At 38.7% G+C, this 24,527-nt stretch overlaps 2 protein-coding genes across 16 annotated transcripts in view; one reads left to right on the top strand and one right to left on the bottom strand.

The window, feature by feature from the left end:
* Window positions 1-8,627, top strand: part of Hectd1 (HECT domain E3 ubiquitin protein ligase 1) — a 96,280-nt gene extending 87,653 nt beyond the window's left edge. For all 9 annotated transcript variants that reach the window (XM_063260417.1, XM_063260240.1, XM_063260474.1 and 6 more), the window contains 7 exons: window positions 1,903-2,040; window positions 2,297-2,904; window positions 5,260-5,338; window positions 5,469-5,562; window positions 6,395-6,545; window positions 7,427-7,571; window positions 7,679-8,627. In XM_063260417.1, coding sequence (XP_063116487.1) covers window positions 1,903-2,040; window positions 2,297-2,904; window positions 5,260-5,338; window positions 5,469-5,562; window positions 6,395-6,545; window positions 7,427-7,571; window positions 7,679-7,816 — 1,353 coding nt within the window. In that variant the 3' untranslated portion in view covers window positions 7,817-8,627. The remainder of the gene's footprint in view (window positions 1-1,902; window positions 2,041-2,296; window positions 2,905-5,259; window positions 5,339-5,468; window positions 5,563-6,394; window positions 6,546-7,426; window positions 7,572-7,678) is intronic.
* Ap4s1 (adaptor related protein complex 4 subunit sigma 1) overlaps window positions 1-24,527 on the bottom strand; it is a 96,470-nt gene that overhangs the window by 36,135 nt on the left and 35,808 nt on the right. For 3 of the 7 annotated variants that reach the window (XM_063260963.1, XM_063260992.1, XM_003464762.5), the window contains one exon: window positions 17,997-18,341. The exons of 2 other annotated variants lie outside the window; for them this stretch is intronic. In XM_063260963.1, the coding sequence (XP_063117033.1) occupies window positions 18,213-18,341 (129 nt within the window). In that variant the 3' untranslated portion in view covers window positions 17,997-18,212. Of the gene's footprint in view, window positions 1-17,996; window positions 18,342-20,008; window positions 22,924-24,527 lie in introns of those variants that run through there. 2 more of the 7 variants (XR_010051623.1, XM_013147005.3) reach the window with 2 other exon arrangements.

Here is a 24,527-nt window from a genome sequence, read left to right as displayed (position 1 = left end):
GCTGGGGATTTAGCTCAGTGGCATAAGCACCTGTCTTGCAAGCAGGCAGTCATGAGTTCGATCCCTGGTACCAATAAAAAAGAAAAAAGACAAAAATAAATAAATAAATAAGTTAAGATGCAATAAATAAATAAAGTTGAATGCAATAAAGGATGGTAAAGCATTAAAAAAAAGAAAAGAAAAGATAGTCTCTGGATATATTGCATAGACTGGCCTTGAATTCACAATCCTGTTGCTTCCCCCTCCCAGATAGCTGGGATTATAGACGTGCACCATGGCAGACTTAGAATTTGTATGTTTAATGAACAGTGAAGAATATCTGCACTTGTGATCTCTCAAAGTCTGAAGGCCACTATCCACTTCTTGATGAAGTTAAACTGAATAATAATACAAAGGATTCTTTTTGGCTTTTGAGACAGGGTCTCACTATGTAGCCGAAACTGACCTCAAACTTGTGGTGATCTTCCTGGCTCAACCTCATCTCCTGTGCTAGAATTATAGGTGTGTGCCACCACACTCATCCAGGATTCTTTTTTAATAGTGTAAATTTTGTTCTGTTAAGCTGTTCTATGAGATAATCTGCATTTTTGGAGTGCATTGTTTTATAAGTGTTGTTTCAGCTACAGTGTATTTGGTATTATATTATTAGTCAGTTTTGAGAGATGTTACAGCAAATGATAGTATGGAATTCCATATATTTACTGTAGAGATACTGTTGTAGATATTAATGATTCTGTCTCACAAACACAATACTCCTTATTGGAGGAACTGCAGAAACAGCTCTCCTATCACAGATGTGAACCAGTTGGTTTGATCTTTTGTATCCTAAAACTGATTGTGAAGATGTCTAGAAGTCTAGACAATGTACAAACTTTTATTGCTTTCACTTTATATACAGACTTGCTTTGCCTTTATCTTATTTCTCTTATCTTTATATTCTTCCAGCCTAGGTAAACCTCAGTTTTTTCTTTTACTACGTGCTGTATGTTTTTATAAGAAATTTCAGGTAATTTGGAAGAGGCAGATGCAGTCAAAAACATTGAAAATGATTGTCTAAAGTTACAAATAAGTGGAAAAATTTAGGTGTTAGTATCACTGAGACACACCTAACAATCTGTATACTGTTATTTCCTAAAGCTAATGATTTAACCTCTTATCTGAAATTTTTCTTTGGTGTTAAAAAAAAGCAGATACAAAGCCAGTCATAGTGGTGCATGTCTATAATCTCAGCTCTTGGGAGGCTGAGGTAGGATCGCCATGAATTCGAGGGCAGCCTGAACTGCAAAGCAATACTTTGTCTCAAAAAAATAAAACAAGCAGATACAGTGGTACCTTGATCTTGGTTCATGAACACTTTTGTTTGCAAACAGAAGCAGTTGGCACTTGGGAAGCTGAGGCAAGAGAATCATTTGTAAGTTCAAGTCCAGCCTAGGGCTACAAAGTGAGCCCAAGGCCAGACTGAACTGCATAGCAAGACCCTGTCTCAGAAAGACCCCGCCCCCCCAAAAAAAACACCACACACAGAAAAATATTTGGCAAAATTTCATTTTTGTTTGCAGACTGTGCATCAAGTGACAAACACAACTGGCCATCATTCCCAAAATCACAGACCACATTAAGTCAGTAACCTGAGGTACCGCTGTAATTATTCTGTAGAATGATGCAAGAAGTACCTATGTGTGAAATGTGTTCAATACAGTGCTTAAGTGTGTAATTACAACAGATGGCACTCTTCTCTTTCTAGAAAAGCTAGAATAAAATTCCTGTGTTGCTTTTAATATACTTCACCTGTGTTGTTTTAAAAAAAAGCTGGATCAGATATGGTATGTCTTAGCATATTTTAAATGTATTAAAAAATAATTTAGTTTACTTTTCTCCATCATTTATTTGTTCATATTTTAGGTTGAATTTTTAGGAGAAGAAGGTACTGGTTTGGGACCCACATTAGAGTTTTATGCTCTGGTGGCAGCAGAATTCCAGAGGACTGACTTGGGAGCATGGCTTTGTGATGATAACTTCCCAGATGATGAATCTCGTCATGTAAGATCTCTTGTTTTGTGATTTGAGTTACGATTCTGCTTTTGGAAAGTGTGAGGTTCTGCTTTCAGAACCTAGCCAGGTGTTCTGTCTCTAAATTTATTAAGATAAAATTTATTCAACAAAAAGCTATTTAATAAAATATGTGTAAAATTTTAATGTTTATGTTTTTTCTCCCTTTGGTAAGATGATGATGATGAATGTAGTTACCATGAGTTTTTATTGAATTTTCTTTGCATTTCTGTCACTAAAAAATTAGGTTGATCTTGGTGGTGGAGTGAAACCTCCTGGATACTATGTACAGAGATCATGTGGCCTGTTCACAGCACCATTTCCACAAGATAGTGATGAGCTTGAAAGGATCACAAAACTCTTTCATTTCCTTGGAATTTTCTTGGCCAAGTGCATTCAAGATAATAGGCTTGTAGACTTACCTATTTCTAAGCCTTTCTTTAAACTTATGTGTATGGGTGACATTAAAAGCAATATGAGTAAACTGATCTATGAGTCACGAGGTGATAGAGACTTACACTGTACTGAAAGTCAGTCTGAAGCTTCGACAGAAGAAGGTCATGATTCACTCTCAGTAGGAAGTTTCGAAGAAGATTCAAAATCAGAATTTATTCTTGATCCCCCTAAGCCCAAACCGCCAGCTTGGTTTAATGGGATTTTGACTTGGGAAGACTTTGAACTAGTGAACCCACACAGAGCCAGGTTTTTAAAAGAAATTAAAGACCTTGCCATCAAGAGACGCCAGATTTTAAGCAACAAAGGTCTTTCTGAAGATGAGAAGAACACAAAATTACAGGAACTAGTTCTGAAGAATCCATCAGGTTCTGGACCTCCACTTAGCATAGAGGACTTAGGGTAAGTTTTGTGAATGTATTCCTTAACTAGTAAGTTCTAAAGCTTCTGTTTCTCTATTTCCATTGGTTTGTAGTGTATTAGAAAACTTTCAACAACAGTAATGCTATAAGAATTTGACCCTTGGCTTAGTAATGCCATAATGATAATACTTAGAGTGCCACTATATAGCTTATTAACTATCAGACCTCTGAAAGATTATCTTAACTTCCCAAATATAGTAAGTTTATGTATCATGCGCAAAAAATCCAAAGCTTACAATATTTATATATTGCTTAGTTGGCAAAGCCTGAAAATTGGTTGATATGTAAGCTTTTATCCCTAATTGTTATAGTAATGGCTTCAAGCCATTTTTTCTTATTTATTCATTTATGAATGTGGTCTCATTTTGTAGCCCAGGTTGGCCTTGAACTCATTGTATTGCCTAGGCTGGCCATAAACTTGCAGCAATCCTCCTGCCTCAGCCTCCTGAGTATTGGGATTATAGGTGTGCACTACCATGTCCAGCCTGCACATATTTTGTTAAATTACTATATCCTTCAGCATATTTTCTCACTTTTGGGTTGACTATAAAAGACTTTCATATTTTTTTCTGTTTCTTCCTGATACTGTTGGAAAATTGTGTTTGGTAAATGTTTATGCAATGTGCTATATAACTGTTTCAGTCAACAGTGTACCATATATATATATATTGAGGGTGGTTCAGTAATACTTGAGTTGAAAATTTCTGTCATCTGGCATTTTTACTATACCTTTTCTATATTCAGGCATTTTTATTTACTTATTTACTTATTTATTGTTTTGAGACAAGGTCTTGCTATGTAGTTCAGATTGGCCTTGAACTCACGATGTAGCCCGGGCTGATTTTGAACTTGCAGTGTTTCTCCTGCCCTAGTCCCCCAGGTGCTGGTATTACAAACATTCACTACCACACCTCGATGTTTAGGGAGTTTTAGATAGACAAATACTTAGCATTGTGTAATTGTCTACAGTATCCAGTACAGTAAGGTATGCTATGTTTTTCCAAGAGTAGTAGCAACAGATTATATACTATATATAGTTTAGGTGTGTATAAGAAGCTCTATCATTGAGGTTTGTATAAATGTATCCTATGTTCTAGTTTTGTTTGGTTGGTTAGGTGTTTTTTTGTTTGTTGTTGTTAGGTGTTTTTGTCTTTTTGAGACAAAGTCTCATTGTTCAGGCTGGCCTTGAACTCCTAGCAATCTCTTGCTTAAGCCTCCTTAGTGCTGAGATTACAAGTGTGTACTGTCACGCCCAGCCTATCCTATATTTGTACTACAGCAACAAAATCTTCCCTCTAGAATGATAGGGACCTACTTTTAATCCTTATTTCATTTCTAAGTGGACATAGGTTCCATACATTCTTTGTTATATGACGAGGGTGAATTAACCATAAAAATAGGAAAAAAGTATATTAGACTGTAAATCACATATAAAATGAGAACACAACTTTGTATGACACAGAGCTGGTGAGCTCTAAGCTGGGTAGTTACAAGACACTTTCCAGAAACTATCCTCATCGTTAAATGATGCATGACTGTTTAAGGACTTTTTTTGCCCCTAAATACATATGTTTTCTATATAAAGTATGAATAACTTTAGTGAAGCAGTAGTTTCTTCCTGAGAGGAAAAACTCTCACTGTTATGTTTCTACCATAATGCATTACAGAAATCTTTAGTTCTTTTACTTTCTACCACTGAGGGAATGAAATATGGAAAGGTGGTTTCTTCATGCAATCTTTGCAAAGTAAAATAGGTTTGAGAACAGTTGACTTAGAAGTTTATTTGTTAGCTGGGGATATAGCTCAGCAGCATAAGCACCTGCCTGGCAAGTGCAAGGTCCTGAGTTCAATTCCTAGTAACAAAAAAACCCCAGAAGTTTGTTTTCTTTCTGAAATCTTTTTTTAAAAAACCTTGCGTTGGCCCAGGGATTCACCTCAGTGGCTTAAATGCCTGCCTGGCAAGTGTGAGGTTGTGAGTTCAATCCCCAGCACTGCAAAATAAATAAATAAATAAAACCTTGCATTGTTGAGGATCCAACAGGGCCTTGCACATACTAGGCAGGTGCTTTACCACAGTTTATATCCCTGGTCCTGACCTATTAGATTCTGCATAAAATTTTGCATTTAAAAATTGGGCCTCTGGTACTGGACTGTGTATTTAATCCCCAGCACTACTAAAACAGACAACAAATAAAGGCTTCATGTTAACACCTAAGCTGATATAATCTTATTGTTGGAAGAGAGGGCTTTTTATAGTTTTAGTAGCAATGTTATAAAAAAATTAAGTACCAGTAGTTGTTAAGTATCACTTAATCTAATTTTTTCATTTATTCAGTTTAAATTTTCAGTTTTGCCCTTCTTCAAGAATATATGGTTTTACAGCTGTGGATCTCAAGCCAAGTGGTGAAGATGAGGTAAAGATTTTGCATTTATTATGCAGAGTTGCTAAGGTGTAAAACATTCTTTTAACAAGACCAGTTGTGCCAGGTGCTACTGAATTTATCATGAGTATTAATAATAATACTGGTGATTTTTCTTTTGCAGATGATAACTATGGATAATGCAGAAGAATATGTAGATTTGATGTTTGATTTCTGTATGCATACAGGTATTCAGAAACAGATGGAAGCCTTCCGAGGTAAGTAAAAGGATAATTCCCCCTCCTTTTGCTTTGAGACAGTGCAAATTAAGGTACAGTACTAGTAGTCACTGTACCTGCCCTCTAGTGCTTTAGATAGTTAGGTCCTAGGGATGGGGATTTAGCTCAGCAACATTAAGTGCCTGCCTGGCAAGTGCAAGGTCCTGAGTTTGATTCCCAGTACCAAAAAAAGATAGATCGTACAGAGTACTCACATTGGGTTGGAACATTTGCAAGTCACACAGTATTGTCATTTTGTACATGTGGAGGTAGGGGACCTGCTTTTGGCCCTTCCTCATTTGTTGCATATTCTACATTATGTGATTATTATGTGATGAGGATGAATTAAACCATGAAAAGTTCTTGAGGTGAAGATGGGACAAAGTATATTAGACTTTAAATCACTTTTGAAAATAAGAACACCACTTTGTCTCTGGTGTGATACAAAGCTACTAAGCTCTAGGTTGGGTACTTATAAATGTGGTTGGTGGGGCCTGGGGATTTAGCTCAGTGGAATAAGCACCTGCCTTGAAAGCAGGCAGTCGTGAGTTCAATCCCCAATACCGAAAAAAGCCAAAAAAAAAAAAAAATGTGGTTGGTGACTGTTCACCAAAATACATGGTGATTGATTATTCTCTCTCATCACATTTGTCAGGTTAAGTAGAGATGTCTGTACTTAAAGCCATAGCACAGTTTTAATTTCTAACTATTCTAGTTTAAATATATTTATGAACTTTTTTCCATCTTTTATTTAGTTGACTTGAAATTTGATCTGTTGTAATCATATCTTATTTAAAAGCTGAGTTTTATTTTTTCTGTATGTATAATGTAGATGGATTTAATAAAGTTTTTCCAATGGAGAAATTAAGTTCCTTCAGCCATGAAGAAGTCCAGATGATTCTTTGTGGAAACCAGTCACCATCCTGGGCAGCAGAAGACATTATCAATTACACTGAACCTAAGCTGGGCTATACACGTGATAGGTATGTTTTGATAATTTCGAAGATCTACAAAATTGTTTATGTCCAAAATCCAATGGCAAATTCTCTGAAGAATTTTAACTCAATGAATTGTATTCATAAAATAAATGAACTAGTGAAGATGTATATATCCTTTGATAAGGTTGAGGGTACAAAAAAAACAGTTGAATTATATCTTGTGTTAACATTCATTTTCTCATTGTTCATTATTTTTTAATTGTGGTAAATCCAAAGACATTTTGTATGTGTCAAAATACTAAAAAAAAACTAAACACAATTTTTATATACATCTTAGAGAATTTTTATAAAATGAGCATAACAATGTATTGGTACCCAGATTAAGAACTTCAAAAAGTCTCTTTTTTTACCATATTTTCTAGTAATTAAATCAATATTCATTGATTAATTTTGCTTGGTTTTTATGTTTAATAATGAAATCATGTAATCTACATTCTTTATGGTTTCATTTAAGTACATTTCATTGATAGGAAATATTTACACAAATTTATCATAAGGTAATTAATTGCTTTATCAGAACAAAAATTGGTTTTTTGTCCCTTTTAATAAGTTTAACCTCATTAGAATTAATTATACATGTGCATCTTGGGCTTTTCTCTGATTGATGGCTTTTATAGCATGCTTGATCTTACATTCCACTGCTGTTACTGTTTGTAAGTATAAGACAGTCTTCAGGGGACTCTGAGGTTTTAATAGTAGCATATGTAAGCCTATTTCCTACCCCATAGTCTTTAGATAATTCTATTCTTTGGATATGTGAGTATTGTTTTTGGGGCCAGTTAATTGCTGGCTTTACAAAGTAATGGTGATGCTTTCTGCTTATACCTGCTGTCAAAATCAATATAACGAGACTTTTGTTCTTTTAGTCCTGGTTTCCTGAGATTTGTGAGGGTTTTATGTGGCATGTCTTCAGATGAAAGGAAAGCATTCCTGCAGTTTACCACTGGTTGTTCAACTCTACCCCCAGGTGGACTGGCTAACCTGCATCCCAGGCTCACAGTTGTACGCAAGGTACAAATTCTCTAGTAATGCAAAATCTAAATGGAATTTAGTTACTTAGGGTTGAAAGGAATAAAATATTTAAACTGAGGGTCTTGTTATTTTCACTCTTTCTATAGGTTGATGCTACTGATGCAAGCTATCCATCAGTCAACACATGTGTGCATTACCTGAAGTTGCCTGAATATTCTTCTGAGGAAATCATGAGAGAGCGCTTACTAGCTGCTACAATGGAGAAAGGCTTTCATCTCAACTGAGTTTTGAAGTGCAATGGGAGACATCAGACTTTAAAAATATTAGTGAAGCCTCTTGTGTTTGTGTGCAGAGAAGTGTATGATCCTCCACGCTAATGACACATGCCTTTTTTTCCACCATTAAGGCTTTCAGAACATGTGGAATAAGTTTCTTAGCTGCTAATGACAAACAAATCCTTTACCCAGCCAGCAGGTGTATAGCACAGAACACTGTGCTGTTTTACAAGGGCTTGAGTGACTGGAATTAGGTGGTCCTACTTGACTGTTCCAAAGAGCAGCTTCTCAGACGTCAGTGTTCACTGCTAAATTTCTAACAGTGTGTTTGTGTAAAGTTTGTCATTTCATTCTCAATACACTACAGTTTGCCATCACTGATGTCCATTTTGCTGGCTTTTAAGCTACTTGGTCAGAAATCCTTCTTTCTTAAAACCGAGTTAATGAGCATCTCAAGCTTTTTCTTTTCCTTTTTAATGATGCCTGCACTATCAGATTATTCTAGTGTTTTCTCTTTTGTTTGGCATATAATCATGCACAACCTTTTTATTTCTTTGAGGTGGGAGTATATTTTTATTTCCTAAATGCCATACTATAAAGATCAAATTCTTAAGTGTGTTTGTGCAGCTCAAAAATAAAGATATATTAAGAGGGGGGGAACACTGGTCTAGGTGCAAGGCACACTTAAAGCAAGTTTTATGTTTGGTTGTATTTTCTTTGTATATTATAAACATTTATTTAACTTGTTGCAGTTTGAAAGTAAAAAATTTCCAAAATGTATGCTCAACAATAATCATTAAAATGTTTGCAGCGTACAAAATTGTGTCATGTGACTAATTTAATGCAGTAATCAGATCAACTTTTTGGTTTTTTTTTTTTTTTTTTTGTCTTTTTCATTTTTATCGGTACCGGGGATCGAACTCACGACTGCCTGCTTGCAAGGCAGGTGCTTATGCCGCTGAGCTAAATCCCCAGCCCCAGTAATCAGATCTAAAAGCTTAACTAGAAAATTTTCATTCTGAATTGTTCAAATTTAGTTTGCTGAGTTCATGGTGAAGAATTATACTTTTCTTTAGTAAACACACTTACTGAAATTGGAACACTAGAAAAAATACATACTTGTGATTCACTTTTAATGTTAAGTTGTAAAATACTCATCAGCTGAAAATGGTCAGTTTTGTGTGTTAACTTTTTAAATAGCATGTCCACCATTACCACTGTATCTACAGCAAGTCTAAAACTATTTGTTCTTGTTTTTTTGATACAAGGTCTCACTGTGTAGCTCAGGATAGACTAAACCTCAAACTCGGGATCCTCCTGCCTCAACTTCCTAAGTGCTGGGATTACTGGGGATGCCACCACACCCAGCGCAGAATGATTTTTAAATGTTATTGTTTATGTGAAAAGAAACCACCAGCATATTTCTATTTTCTGGTTTTTAAAGAAGGGATTATACTGCCATTTTCCAAGCTTCTATAATTAACACATCTGTGTATATAGGTGGAATAAATGTCACTAGGCCTGATTTTTTTTTTTTTTTTGTATTTTTACCAGTACCAGAGATCAAACTCACGACCACAGACTTGCAAGGCAGGCGCTTATGCCACTGAGCTAAATCCCCAGCCCCAGGCCTGATTTTTTCAAGTAGTTTTTTTTAAGGCACTAAGCACATACTTGAAATTGCCCAGTAATTACCTTAAAAGGTACATTATGATCTTTCTACATTAGAAGAAATAACTCCTACTATATAGTCAATGCTTTGAGTACAGTTGTCCTCTTATACCCTCACAGGATTGGTTGCAGGATCCCCTAAAAATCAAGGATACTGAAATCTCATAAAATGGTATAGAGTTTCCATGTGCCTGTGATGGTGAACCTGTGGCATGTGTTGCAGCTGCTGTTCATTATCCTTCAAAGCTTTAAAAGTTCACCATTACTGACCTATTTATGCACACTCTCCTGTATATTTTTTATTTCTTTTAAAGACAGAGTCTCAGTATATATTCAGGCTGGCAGTGAAGTATATAGCCCATGTTAACTTTGAACTTGGCAGTGATCCTTCTGCCTCAGTCTCCCAAGTGCTATGACTACAGGTGAATGCCAATATGCCTGGAAACCTGGTTTTTTTGTTTTTTGGTACCGGGGATTGAATTTATGACCTGACACTTGGCCAGGCAAACGCTTGTGCCACTGAGCTAAATCCCCAGCCCCCAGGAAACCTCTTATATACTTTAAATCCTCTAAATCACGTAATTAATAAAAGTGCTAAGTAAATGTTTTATCATATTTGTAGTACATAATGATGACATTCATTTAGGGATGTTGGTACATGTCATCTTAATTCAGTTTATATCTCCTTTTCCTCATCTTCCATCTTGCCCCATCTCTTGCACTATTCTTATTTTGTGTATATTTGTAGTACATATAAATCACATTTCTCCTAGGGTACACATTTTTCCTTGGTATAGGTACATGACATAATTCATTTTTTATTCCACCTCGTCTCATCTCTTCCCTTCCCATGTGCTAATGATTTATTTTGCTCTTTATTTATATTGTGGGTTTCTCATATAAGAAGAACCATGCAATATTTAAGCTTATTGCATGACTTATTTATTATGATCTAAAAGTGCATCCATTTTCCTATAAAGAATATCCTTTGTGGCAGGTTAGTTACCCCATTGTCTAAGTGATACAGTTTCTTTGTCCATTCATCTATTAGTGAATATACAAGAATATATCTTTCTCTAATATTTAGCTGTTGTGAATTGTGCTGCTGTAAACATGTGTATGCACATATTGCTATAATGATAAACTTTTGGGAAGGTATCTGGAAGAGGAATAGCAGAGTCAAATAGAATTTCTAGTTTTAGTTTTTAAAGAAGCTCCCTACTGATTTCCGTAATGATTGTAGTAGGAAATATTCCCACCAACAATGAAGAACTTTGTTTTTCCCCCACAACCTATTCAGCGCTTTCAAATTTTTTAAAATTTGATGATAGCTATTCTTTCTGGCATGAGATGGGATTTCAGTGTTGCTTTAATTTGCATTTCTCTTAATGCAAGTAATGTTAAATATTTGTTCATGTATTTATTGGCTGTACTACAAGTGTCTTCATTTCAGTTTCCCACTTTTTGACTGGCTGTTTTCTTTTTTTAGTTCTTTATATAGTCTGTTAGTTCTGTGTCTGAGGAATAACTGGCATAATCTTTTCTTTTTTTGAAACGGTGTAATTATGTAGTTCAAGCTGGCCTCAAACTCATAGCAATCCTCTTGTCTCAGCCTCCCAAGTGCTGAGATTACAGGCATGCACTAGCATGCCTTTTTTTTTTTTTTCCATTCTATAGGTCATTATTAATCCGGTGGTTGTTTCCTTTGCTATGAAGAGTGCTAATGAAGAGGATCCTTAATTTGATAGGATCCAATTTTGTTGATTCTTGGTCTTTTTTTTATAAACCCAGGATTCCATTCAGAAAGTCCATGCCTGTGCCTTCAAGAGTTTTACCTACTTTGCCTTCTAACAGATTGTTTCTGTTTAACATCTAGGTCTTCAATCCATTTTTATTTTTAGTTTAGTACATGGTGAGAGACATGGGTCTAGTTTCAATCTTCTTAATGTGGATAGCCAGTTTTCCTAGAATCATTTGTTAAAAGAGGCTATCTCCAGCAAAAGTTTTTGGCCCCCTTGTGAAACATCAGGGAGCTGAGTGTGGAGGTTGTTTCTGTGTCCTCTTGTTTTGTTTCACTGATCCATGTCTGTTTTTTTCCCCAACACAACACTGGTTTGATCACTGTCATTCTGTAGTAACTTGAAGTCTAGGATGCCTCTTGCTTTACTCTTGTTGACGTCTTGCTATTCTAGGTCTTGTTTCATTCCAAAAGAATTTTAGCATTGTTTTCTTTAGTTCTGTGAGGAATGCTATTGGCATTTTGATTGGAATTGCTTAAATCTGTGTATCAATTCTGGAAGTACAGCCATTTTGACACTGTTGGTTCTGCCTATTGAACAGGAGATACCTTCCCATTTTTTGATATTCTGTTAAATTTCTTTTATTATGGTACTGTAGATTTTGTTGCAGAGATCTTTTACTTCTTTGGTTAGGTTAATGTGTGAATATTTAATTTTTGTTGGTGCTACTATGAAAGATACTATTTTCCTAATTTCTCAATGAGTATATTACAGGTAAACAGAAACTCCATTGATTTTTTTTTTTTTTTTGTCTTTTTCTTTTTTATCGGTACCAGGGATCGAACTCACGACTGCCTGCTTGCAAGGCAGGTGCTTATGCCGCTGAGCTAAACCCCCCAGCCCCAACTCCATTGATTTTTGTGTTGACCTTGTATCCTGCTATGCTACTGAATTTGGTTATTAATTCTAGTCCTCTGGTAGACTTTATTGTTTTGGGGGGGGTTTTTTTTTTTTTTTTTTGTCTTTTTTGAGACAGGGTCTCACTATGCAGTTCAGGCTGGCCTTGAGCTCACTTTGTAGCCCAGGCTGGTCTCGAACTCCGCAACGATCCTCCCACCTCAGCATCCTGAGTGCTGGGATTACAGGCGTGAGCCACCACGCCCAGCAACTTTATTGGGTTTTTATGCAGAGTATCACATCATCTACAAATAAAGATAATATATTTGGTGTTTATCTGCTTTTTTATGTCCAGTAGTGTTTGTTTTATTAAGTTGGTGTTCGAGTATTTGGTTCATATATATTTATAATGATCTCTTTTGGTGTATTGTTCCCATAACCAGTATATCATCTTGTTTGGGTCTCTTGATCAGTTTTTATTTGAAATCCACTTTGTCTGAGATTATTGTAGCTACTTTGCCCTCCCCCCGGCTGCATAGAATTTGATTTTTAATCTGTGATTCTTTATGGACTAAATATCCATTCTGCCAGTCTGTCTTTGATGAGGGAATTGAGGCTATTCACAGAATTATTATTGAAAGGTAACGCTGTATTCCTGTCTTTGAAGTATTTTTCCTATTACTGGCTTCCTTATTTTTTCCTCTTCTGTGTAAGTGCTCATCCTCCAGGTATATTCATTCTATTTGACTTCCTGTTATTGTTCACCTCATTGTCTCTTTCTAGAGGAAAAAAAAATTTTTTTTTATTTTGTACTGGGGATCAAACTCATGACCTCCTAGGCAAGCACTTGAGCCACTGAGCTAAATCCCTAGCCTCCTTGAGAAAGTTTTGTAATGCTGGTTTTGTGGTAATAAATTTCTTGAGGTATCTTTGTCATGAAAATACTTTATTTCTTAAAAAGTTTCAGATTTATAAGTTCAGGTTGGAAGCTGATATTTTTAGGGCTTAAAACAGGCTTCCTGGCCATTAAGGTTTGTGTTAAGAATTCTGTTGTAATTTTAATGCATTTTCCTTTACCAGTAAGTGGTTTGTTGCTTTTTCTTTCTTTTTTTTTTATCGGTACCAGGGATCGAACTCACGACTGCCTGCTTGCAAGGCAGGCACTTAAAGATTTTTGTCTATTATGTATTTTGACTATAACATGCAGAGGTTCTTTTTTTGGGCTATGTGGGATTCTATATGTCTCACCTCTGTTTATTTCCCTATATTTGGAATGTTTTCTGCTAGTATTTTTAAAACAGGTTTTTTATGCCATTTCTACTGTCTTCTGATTTTTCACTTATTCCACATAATCATGGTCTTTTTGAATCCTCTAGCAGCTGTTGGGTCCATTTTTCATGTTCTTTTATTGCTTTTAAGGTAACTTTGAATAGTTAAGTCTTTGAAAGCATCCCTATCTTGTAATTCTGAAATTCTGTCCTCACATTGTCAAACTCCCAACCCTGACTGTTTTGTGGCTGTTCACCAGATCACTGTGGGAAGGTAACACTCAGAACCCTAAAGTGAAGCCAGTCTGTAGCTGTTCTGAGGCCCAGATTTAAACACTCAACTCCACCATCCAGCAGTGTGGCAGGTGCCTGCACGAGGATCCCCTTCCAGCTATTAGCTGTTACAGCAGGACCCCACGCCAACTGTTGGCTGTTGTAGGACTCCATAAAGCCCTGTGCTGTTCCTGCAGATCAGAACCACTGTCCAGTTCACCACTGTTTCTCCCTGCAGCCTTCTGGAGCCCAGGTGCTCATCTGCATAGTGTCCCTGAAACTGGTACATAGTGGTACCAGAATCTGATACCAGTTCAGTGTCTTATTCTCTTCTCTGAGCTGTGGTCCTAGTACTTGTTATTGACAAGAAAGAATGTTCTGTGCATGTGTTCAGAACACTTGCAATTCTGCACGCCCCCCCCATCAAATATTGTCAATCTGAAAAAAAAAAAGGCCAGGTATTTAGCTCAGCGGCATAAGTACCTGCCTTGCAAGTGTGCAGTCATGAGTTTGATCCCCAGTACAAAAAAAAAAAAAAAAAAAAAATCTGTTGGTTGAATTTACAGATACAGAACCCATGGATACAAAGGGACAACTATATTTTTATTTGCTGCATGAGAATGTTGTTATGTAATCAGAGGCAACATTTAAATATTTCATTTTATTGCCAGGTTTGTACGTCTCTAAGACTAAAAGCATAATAATAATAGTATTTAAATGTATGACCTATATTTCAGTCCAAAAAATATTTGTGGTTTTTTCAGTACTGTCCTGAGTACATGACACTAAAATTCTGTATTAGGTTTAGAACTGAAAAGTTACATTGATATAAAATTTCAGTGTCCATAAAGTTTTATTAGAACAGCCCCAGTCACTCATTCACATACATTTCATTTGCTTTTGTACCATGGCAGGATGCAGTAGTTAGCAGAGACCATGCAAAGCTTAAAATGTTTACTGTCTGGCCCTTTACAGAAGTTTGACGAGCCCTACTCTAGCATGTTGTCAGAGGGTATATTGATGAGTTTTACAAAATCAGTAACTTTTACATGACGGTTTTACTAAGTAGTTTATGAATCTGAAAAGTCACTTGAAATATCTTACTGAAATGAAATATCACAGCCTTTAAGTACAAATAGTCAAATTAGTTTATTTTGAATTACTGTGTGACATGGTCCCCAAATATGCAAGTTCTTGAGTTGTTTTGTTTTTTGTTTTTTTTTCCTATCATACCCGTTTTTTAAACTCTTACCATTTTCTCAAGGTACAAGAATCTGTGCCACAATATATTTCAACTACTATTTTGGTGTGACCCAAAAATTAATTTTGTTTCCTCCCTCGCTATTTCTGGTGTACCAGTTTCAGCAATTACCTGAATGTGTTACTGATTAAGTGCCTACCAACTAGGACAGTATTTCCCACCAATGTGTCTCAGAAAGACCTCCAAAGTACTTTCTAGACTGGGTTTTCCCTAGATGTGGACTACTTAATAAAGGGGGATCTACATATACAAACCATTCATTTGTTCCCACAGGTTAGAAGCCTTTCCTCCACCTCCCTCAAAGTATTCAAAAAACAGGCTTGCTTTTGAAAGCCATTCTAACAAGTCTTTTGGGTCTTTATAGATTAAAAACTTTGAAGTATATAAGTAGATTTTTAGAAGAGAATAAAGACTTTCTTCCTGTCACCACACAAATGAGAATAGCACAGTGTATAGGGTCTGGCTGCATAGTTCAGGCTGGCCTTGAACTTGGGATCCTCCTAACGTAGCCTCTCGAGTTGCTGGGAGGACAGATGTGCGCCACCATGCCTGGCTTTTTTTTTTTTTTTGTTTTGTTTTCCAAAGATAGGTCTCACTGTGTAGCCTAGGCTGGCTTTGAACTCATGATGATCCTCCTACCTCAGCCTCCCAAATGCTGGGGTTATGGGTGTGCACCACCACGGCTGGCTCCATGTCTGGTTTTGCCAGGACCTACTCAAAATACTATATATGTTTTAAATCTTTTTGGCTGGTAGACAACTACCATGAACTCTTCTCATCAGCATCCTATTTCTGAATTTGATTTGCAAAAGAAAGGGTACACCAAAAAGTGTGACTTTAGGGACTCAACAAAATTTAAAATGGGACAAATATGCTTCCATTTAGAAAACAAAACATTTTTCAGTTGAGAGTAAAATTTTTTTTTTAATCGGTACCAGGGATCGAACTCATGACCACACACTTGCAAAGCTGGTGCTTATGCCGCTAAGCTAAATGCCTAGCCCCATGAGAGTAAATTTTGATGAGGTTAGTGGAGCAAGATGGTGGAGACCTTTTATGTACACCGTCTCCTTCCATCAAAACTATTGAGCTAAAATCCAGTTCCCTCATGTGCTCTGGTCAGAACCTTTCTCTTCAGGAATGGTGGACTCAGGGAGAAGCTGCGGCCACCTACACCCTCTCCTGGAACCCTCTCCTGGTCCACTTTGTGTCAGGTGCAATGGGTCCTGGCTGGGTGAGCTGCTGTTTGAAGAGAACATCAACAGCCAAATTAACATGTTCCTGACATCATGTCCTGACATCACAGGTCCTGCGGCCCTGTGTCGCCTGGATGTGAATGAGGGCTACATCCCTGAGCCCAGGTGGGCCTGTTCCCTGTGCACACGGGGCTGATCTGAGGAGTTGCACTTTGGCTCTTAAGTACCACTAGCACACACTGCAGCCACCACTGCAGCTCTCCATGACCCACCTGTATGAGGACAGCAATGTTTGCCATGACATCTCAGACTTTCTCATCTGCAACAAGAGCTACCCTTCCAACACAGGCCTGAGATGCCTCCCTAGAAAGTGTCCAGCTGTGGTTTGAGGTCTGGCTCCACATGCAAACCCTCCGTGGTGGATTAACTAATGGGCAATTTGTAACACCCAGCTGAATTGAATCAGCATAGCACTGGGTGTTGAAGGCCGCGGCCTAAGGATTGCTGACAACAGTATAAAAGACGTAGAGGGGATAATGGTGTGCTGTTGATCCTTTGGAAAAGTCTGTTACACTGGTTTTCATGATACAAACTCAGCTGTTCTCATCCTCGGAGGCCCTCTGGTCCTCGCTGTTGTTAAGGACACTGTGGTTCTTTTGAGGGGAGCACTGGTCCTTACCTTGAACATTGATTCTTGACTGTGCAGCTTCCTCAGCCTGCTGGCACAGATCCTTCATCCCATTGGCTCAGACTTTCTAGTTTCCACTACTGGCCTTTGGGTCTTCCTAGTGTAGATCTTTGATACAGACTTGCATGAGACATTGCCATGGGCTCTATGCCTCCATCTGGACTCATGGAGGGCACTGCCTTGGGCTGTAGGTCTTCAGTTGGACTCGTACAAGACATGCTTTGGGATTCTGCTCTCAGTTGGATTCTTTGGGTCTCTCTCTCCCACATTTTTCTGCATTTGACTCCTTGGGTGAGTACTATAAAATAATCCTAAAAATTATGTGTCCCACATTAAACCTTTTTCCTCATAAACCCTAACTACAACACCCTCCCAGCCCTAACTACAACACCCTCCCAGAGGATCCTGCCTTTGGGCCCACTCCACTCACATCAGCCCAGGGCTCTCGCTGCTGAAGTAAAAGCACCAATTTTCCCGGTAGGTTCTTTTGAATGGTGCAAAAAAGTGACTGAAACCATCTGAGGAATCTTGGGCTTGGTTCCAGGTGTGTTGCTAGCTTTTTACATCCTGCCCTGGGCCTCAGGGGTCATGGAGCACAGAGGAACACCGTCAAGGAGGGTCTCTTTCTGGTGGGCTGGGTGTGGGTTGCATACTTAATAAATAAAATTCAGTTCTTTGTCTTATATATTGCATTGAAATTCTACAGAACCTCACTGTCTAAAAGAAACACATGAGCCATATATGTAATTAAAATTTTTTTAGTGCTGTGGATGTGTAGCTCAATGATAGGGTACTTGCCTACCATGTGCTAGACCCCCAGGGGGGTCTTTCCTAGCACTGGAAGAAAAAAGTAGAAACAAATGAAATTACATTTCAACTTGCCATTTCAAAAATATTATTTAACATATGATTAACATAGAAAATTAATGAGTTAAAATAGTAAATTTCAAGCTGGGTAAGGTGGCACATGCCTATAATCTCAGCACTCAGGAGGATGAGCTAGGAGGATCTTTGTAAATTTTTTTTTCTTTCTTTTTTTTTTTTAATCAGTACTAGGGATCAAACTCACAACTGCATGCTTGCAAGGTAGGCGCTTATGCCGCTGAGCTAAATCCCCAGCCCCAGATCTCTATAAATTTGAGGCCTACCTGGCCCACATAGTAAGTCTAAGGCCAACATTAACTACACAAAGAGACTGTCTTAAAAAATTTTTTTTTAATTTGCACAAATGTTTAAAATACAGTTTTGTTCTCTATTTAGGAACTGTGAAAAACAGCCATTTATTTGTTTAGAGGGAATGCCCCATTTTGCATTGTGTAGTCTTCCAGATTCTTCGAGGCTGCAGACGTTGAATGGTATTCCATAGTGTTCATGTTTCCTGTAAATCCATGTTGTCTGGTAAAGCCTTTCATTCAGCTTTCTGAGATTTTATCAAGAATTAGTAGAGGGGCAAGAATTCTTGCCCTGTTAGTTTCTACAATGCAGCCATTTAATAGCATCTCGTCCAAAATGATGTGTACTTTATCTAGATTAAACATTATCTAGCATCATATTAAGGAAATTAGTTTTCAAATTATAAATAAAAAACAGCATTCAGAAAATAATAACATACAGCTTGGCATGGAATTTCAGTATATAAATAAGCCTAAGTAGGCCTTAAGGCCTAAGTAGGGGATTTAGCTCAGCAGCATAAGCACCTGCCTTGCAAGCAGGCGGTCATGAGTTCGATCCCCAGTACTGATAAAAAGAAAAAAAAAAGCCTAAGCATGAAGAGGTTTTTAGTAGAGAATTCTCCAAATTAAAGTTGGTATCCATATAAAAATTACTACCTTTACATATACCTACTCTTATCTTGGTTACGATAAAAGAATAAGTACAATACTCATAAAAATGAAAGAGCTACATTTTTTTTAAGCCAAAAGGGGAGAGTGTATTTTGAGCTAGAGGACAAAGCAAGTAACATTTGGCAAGAGAATGACCTGACCTTGAGAAAGATGTCCTCTGGGATAACGGCAATAGCAATGAAGTGTCGAATACTCATGTTCCTGGCACGTGTTGCATGTTTTACATATTTTGCTCTTCTCTACCACTCTGATGTACACTTTATGTTCTATTCTTTTTTTTTTTTTCCTTTGGTACTGGGGATGAAACTCATAACCTCAGGCTTTACGCCACTGAGCTAAATCCCTCTGTACTCTTCTCATTTATCCAGGACCAAACAGCTCAAAGCCAATGTCTAGTGCTGGAAATTTTTTTTTTTTTTTTTTTTTTTTTTTTTTTTTGAGACAGGGTCCTGCTATGCACTTCAGGCTAGCTTTGAGCTAACTTTGTAGCCCAAGATGGTCTTGAACTTGCAACAATCCTCAGCCTCCTGAGTGCTGCGATTACAGGTGTGTGCCACCAGGCCTGGCTCTAGTGGTAGAATTTAAACCCAAAGTTTGGGCTGGACTGCTGTTTTCCAAGCCTCTCAGGAGGGCCCGGGGGCTACCAAATAGACACCTTCCCTCAGCCCCCAAATCTCTACTCCAAAAAAGCCTGCTTTAATAACCCTATCTATAACTTCAGCTAACTTACTGCCAGACTAAAATAAAAATGAGAAATGAATAGAGGAGGAAAGGTATGCTGACTACATTCCTAAGGAAAATAAAAGTTCTGAATTTCTTCTACAAATGGAGAATTCTAAGAAATCATTTGTGAATTTTTTTTTTTTTGTCTTTTTCATTTTTACCGGTACCGGGAATCGAACTCACGACTGTCTGCTTGCAAGGCAGGTGCTTATGCCGCTGAGCTAAATCCCCAGCCCCTTCATTTGTGAATTATGCAGCCATTTTAGCTTGTTGGTGTTCTTATTGAACAAGTTTACTACAGTACATAGGGAAAGGAGAAATAGACAATAATATCTGACGAACTAGAAAGAGCCAAATTTTTCCCTCAACAACCTTTTCCTTTGAGTACCTAATTATTCTTTTGTGAAAGAAAGGGAACCGGAATCAGGTTATGGCAAAGCTTCAGTGCTTCTGATCTTTACACACTAAAATCTGTGTTCTGTCTTCAAAGAGATCTGTTTTTTAAAAAAAAATGAAAACAGGGGCTGGGGATTTAGCTCAGCAGCATAAGCACCTGCCTTGCAAGCAGGCAGTCATGAGTTCGATCCCCAGTACTGATTAAAAAAAAAAAAAGAAGAAGAAAAGAAAAAGAAAACAGCATGTTTCAGTTGGACAAACTTCATTCAACAAATAGGTGATTAAACACAGTAGGGGAGGTTTTTACTGGTGAGCCGTGGTAGCAAATCATTATTATGCGATTTCTTTTCAGTAATTCCAGATGCTCATCATTTATGCTGTATTTGCTTAGTAAAGTACATCTGTAGAGAACAGGCAACCTGTGAGTGGCTTCTAAGTTTCCATTAGATTATGTTAACATCTCATTAAGCTCTAGTGCTTCAGCAGAATAAACTTTTTCAGGAGCCGATGGGAACTGTCCTTAAGTGACCCAGAAAAAAAAAAAAGCTTTACTCTGGTATAACTATTAATAATGTCTTCCAATTACATAGATGATTGCTTTGTCCATGGCCTAACTGGGACTGGAACAAATGTTAGGCCTTTGACTCAAACCTGTTCCCCAGCCCAGAAGCCAGAATTTATAAGCTTGAGACTTGGTGGAAAAGACAATCAGGGAAATAAAAAGGCAGGACAGAGAAGCATTAGATAGCTGCAAGAAAACAAAAACAACAAAACAAAACAAAAGTCTGCAGAACTCCAGTTATATTAAGGGAAATGGAAGCCTCTGTGCCTTTGAAAATGCTGATGATCTTTTTTTTTCTTTTTTCTTTTTTATCGGTACCGGGGATCGAACTCACGACTGCCTGCTTGCAAGGAAGGCGCTTATGCCGCTGAGCTAAATCCCCAGCCCCAAAAATGCTGATGATTTGAGGAAAAGAAATCTAATGTTAACGTATTTGAATTGGATCAGGCATCCAGCTGCTCTGACAACTGCTTCATCTCTGGCAAACAGATGACATGAAGTTCAGATGTCCCTTTGAGCAGCTGCTCAAATATTTCAAAACTGAGCTCAGAATTTACTGCTGAATCATATCAACCGCTGTCAGCTGAGGGTTCTACCTTGCAAGGATAAAGTACTACAGCAAGTGTGAAGGTCTCAACATCCCGGAAACTTGCGTTACTCACTCGGCCATCCTGTACCATGGGCATGTGACTCTGCCTGTGTGGTGGCTCAGATCCTAATAATCAGGCCACTTCTGGCACTGAATGGGAAAACCACAAACCAAAGCTAATGGGAGGCGAGGCCTGCTAACTACCCTGTGATCATGTGACTCCTTTAAAATAAGAATCCAGCTGCTGTTCACATCTTGATGTGGTTTATGAGCAACTTGTACACACTGGTGAAGCCAAGAGTGGGGCATTTGGGCCTTGTGCCAGGAGGGCAGGGACTAAAAAACATACCCCAATGCCAACCCTCACGGCAATAAACACCAGCGTACTTCAACCCTGACATTTGAAATAGGAAGAAACAAGAAAGGACTGGACCATGGGTCTGCTAATTTAGTCAGCTGAGGGTGACCACTGCACCAGGAACTTATCTCTGGCTACACTGAACTGAACTGACTAAAGATCTTTAAGGCAATTTCTTTCTTTTGTGGGCCTCATGGACCTGACAGGAACTACAAACAGCTTCCCAAACAGCAGAGGTACTCAAGTTCTACTTTCTCTCAACCATGAAGACTGACAGCCTTTCTGAATTTCTATGTAATGTGGATAAGAACATCATAAGACCAATAATATTAGTGCCACTTTGACAGTACTGGTGTTGTACCCGGGCCTTTGCATCTCATCCCCAGCTCTTTTAAAATTCTGAAAGTCTCACGAAGTCACTTAAATTGTTCAGGTTGAGCTCAAATTTGTGATCTAGCTGCCTCAGCCTCTGGGAGTGCTGGGAATTCAGGTGTGTGCCATAACACCCAGTTTGAAACAAATTTTTAGTTAAAGTGATTATAATGTTCAGAGATCAAAAAAACCAGGTGTGGTGAGGCACGCGTGTAATCTCACTCAGGAAGCTGAGGCAGAGGGATCACCATAAGTTTGAGGCCATCCTGGGGTACACAGTGAATTCAAAGCTGGCCTGAATTATATAAGGAGACCCTCTCTAAAAAAACCAAAACAACAGTTTTTAGATCCTACACTGGAATTTTTTTTTTCTGCGTTGCAATTTTGAACTCTGAATCACAAAACACTTTTTTAATGTATTTTAACAGCATCATGGTGGCTCTGTTGTCCTTTAATAAGTGAAAACACCAAGCGGCATTGACTCTGATGGAACCTTCAAAGCAATACTAGGGAGAGCCCACCCTAAAAACTGTATAGCCTTGGGGGCTGGGGATTTAGCTCAGTGGCATAAGCGCCTGCCTTGCAAGCAGGCAGTTGAGAGTTCGATCCCCGGTACCGATAAAAAGGAAAAAAAACAAAAAACTTAGCCTTCAGTCTTAGGTCCCTTGGCTTCTCACTCCATCCTAGCTAAACAGAGTTCTTTAACACAAAAGTAGGGTGGGAAAATACTTGTCTCATTATTATACTGAAATTCAATTTTCTAAGATAGTGGAAAAGCCGCCGAGGGCCACTGTGTTCATTTTTCCACATAAATTCGAGCCACCACAGAGACGACTATGTGAGAGACTCCTGCTGCAGAGGCTGAGTGTGGTGCGCCTTTAGGCTCTGTATGTCTCTGGTCAATGAGGCCACTAGACAGGGGTGCATCTTCTTCCTTAAACACCCATTCATTTTCTGGGGAACAGGACAGTCAGATATAATTTTGCTTCCATACAATTTACATATATTTTGCTTATGCAAAATTAAATGTGAAAGTCAGTGTTAAATGGGAAAGCCTGACTTCTGACTAAAACAGAACCAGAATCATGGAATAAAGAGTGGGTGCAGGGAGCAGAGGAACTTGGTGGAGAAAGAGAGTAGGGGAGGGATATGGTACCTTGAGGACTCAGAGCACAGTGACAACGAGAAGAGTGGCTGGGAGCCAGGAAACACTCTCAAGGATAAAGAAGGATCACTTGAGCAAGGAGTTTGAGGCCAGCCTGGGTAACATGGTGAGATCCTATTTCAAAACAAACAAAATAGTATCAACTTTAATCTAACTTTATATCCCTGTCATCAAGAGCCCTGAAAATGCATAGGCCAGTACCAGCTCTGCCCCGAAGTAGCTCTGCAGATTAGGGTGCATCACACAATGTCTCTGGGTCTCAGCCTGTTTATCTGAAAAGTGACGTTTAACTTAGGTTTCTTCCAGCTCCAAAGTACTCAGCTCCTATGACTAAATATAAACTCTGGGGAGGAGGATCCTGGTTTACCCCTCTCTGTTAACGTCAAGTCATTCTTGAGACAGTCACATGCTCCAGCACATCTCAAAAGAAATCGTTTTGTAATCATGCCATTTGTTAATCATGATTATAACTTTCTGAGAGAACATGCAGGGAATTTCAGTCCATGAGAAGCTGCCACTTTGATGTGAGATGGCTTCCCTGGAGAATGTTTCTCCAGCCAGTATTTCTGTAGCTCCTAGTTTGAACGAGTACTTCTGCAATTTCTCATTTAATTAGGATGAGGTTATCTCCTCCATAGAAAAAGCTCTGTTCTGGTTTCAGGACCTCCTCAGGTAGTGGGATAGGAAATGAAGAAACGGGAGCGAGCCCTGGGACCTCATTCTGGTATGCCCATTCCTGGGTCTGTATCCTGTCACCCCAGCAGGCAGCACCGTGCTAGGTGGGGGCTGAGACACAGGAGGGTGCAGCCCTGTGGCCCTTCCTTATGCCCCTGCCTTTGCATGCAAGGAAGATGCAACGGAGTAGGCTGCTGTCTCATCACCTGCAGGTGCTTCAGGGTTCTAGAATTCCTTGCTCAGCCTTTGGGACTTTAAAGAATAAAACAGGAATGTTCTAAATAGGTTTTTAAACCTAGAAAACATTCTGCACAGCCTATATTTGTACAGGGAGGGGCACAAGGACACAAACAGGGATACTAACCTGCTCCCTGCTTCTATTCTCATGCATGAACTCAGGATTGCTACCTTGCCCATTTGCCCATTCATTATTCCTGCCGGAGGTCCAGGATGGGCAAGGAGGAGAGGCTTCCCCAGGTCCTAGCATCAGGCATTAACTTGAAAGACTCCAAATACCAAAAGGCTGTTCTTTGTGCTATGGCACCTGAATTGAGGAATTGGTAAACGGTTGCCCATTGGTGCTGTCCAGTGGACCGCAGAGGTAGGCAGACCCAGCTCCTTTGAATTAGGAATTGTCTGGAACACACAAGCTTCCTGGGGTTCCTGAGCCGACACAAGTTAGGGAGCTCATCAAGAGGTTTTTTTTTGTTTGTTTGTTTTTTTGTCTTTTTCCTTTTTATTGGTACCAGGGATCGAACTCACGACTGCCTGCTTGCTAGGGAGGCGCTTATGCCGCTGAGCTAAACCCCCAGCCCTGCATCAAGAGGTTCTTAAAAACAATCTTAGGTGGTGGAATTTGAAGCAACTTCCCCTCTAAAATGGGCCTCCTGAGCGGTGAGGGTGAGCATGGGGAATGTCAAGGGCCTCCAGCTCCTTCCCAGCATGTGAGTGATTTAGGCCACTGCCGTGCTTGGTCCCGAGGGACAGAGCACCCCAGCTGACCTCACTGTGCCAGAGGCTTTCCACTAACTGGGATGGAAAGG

This window comes from Cavia porcellus, unplaced genomic scaffold (assembly GCF_034190915.1).
Source record: "Cavia porcellus strain 051 isolate PalLab524CR breed Dunkin Hartley unplaced genomic scaffold, mCavPor4.1 scaffold_1, whole genome shotgun sequence".
Classification (NCBI taxonomy): domain Eukaryota; kingdom Metazoa; phylum Chordata; class Mammalia; order Rodentia; family Caviidae; genus Cavia; species Cavia porcellus.
The sequence above is the reverse complement of the archived record's forward strand: the minus strand, read 5'-3'. Positions and strand labels throughout refer to the sequence as shown.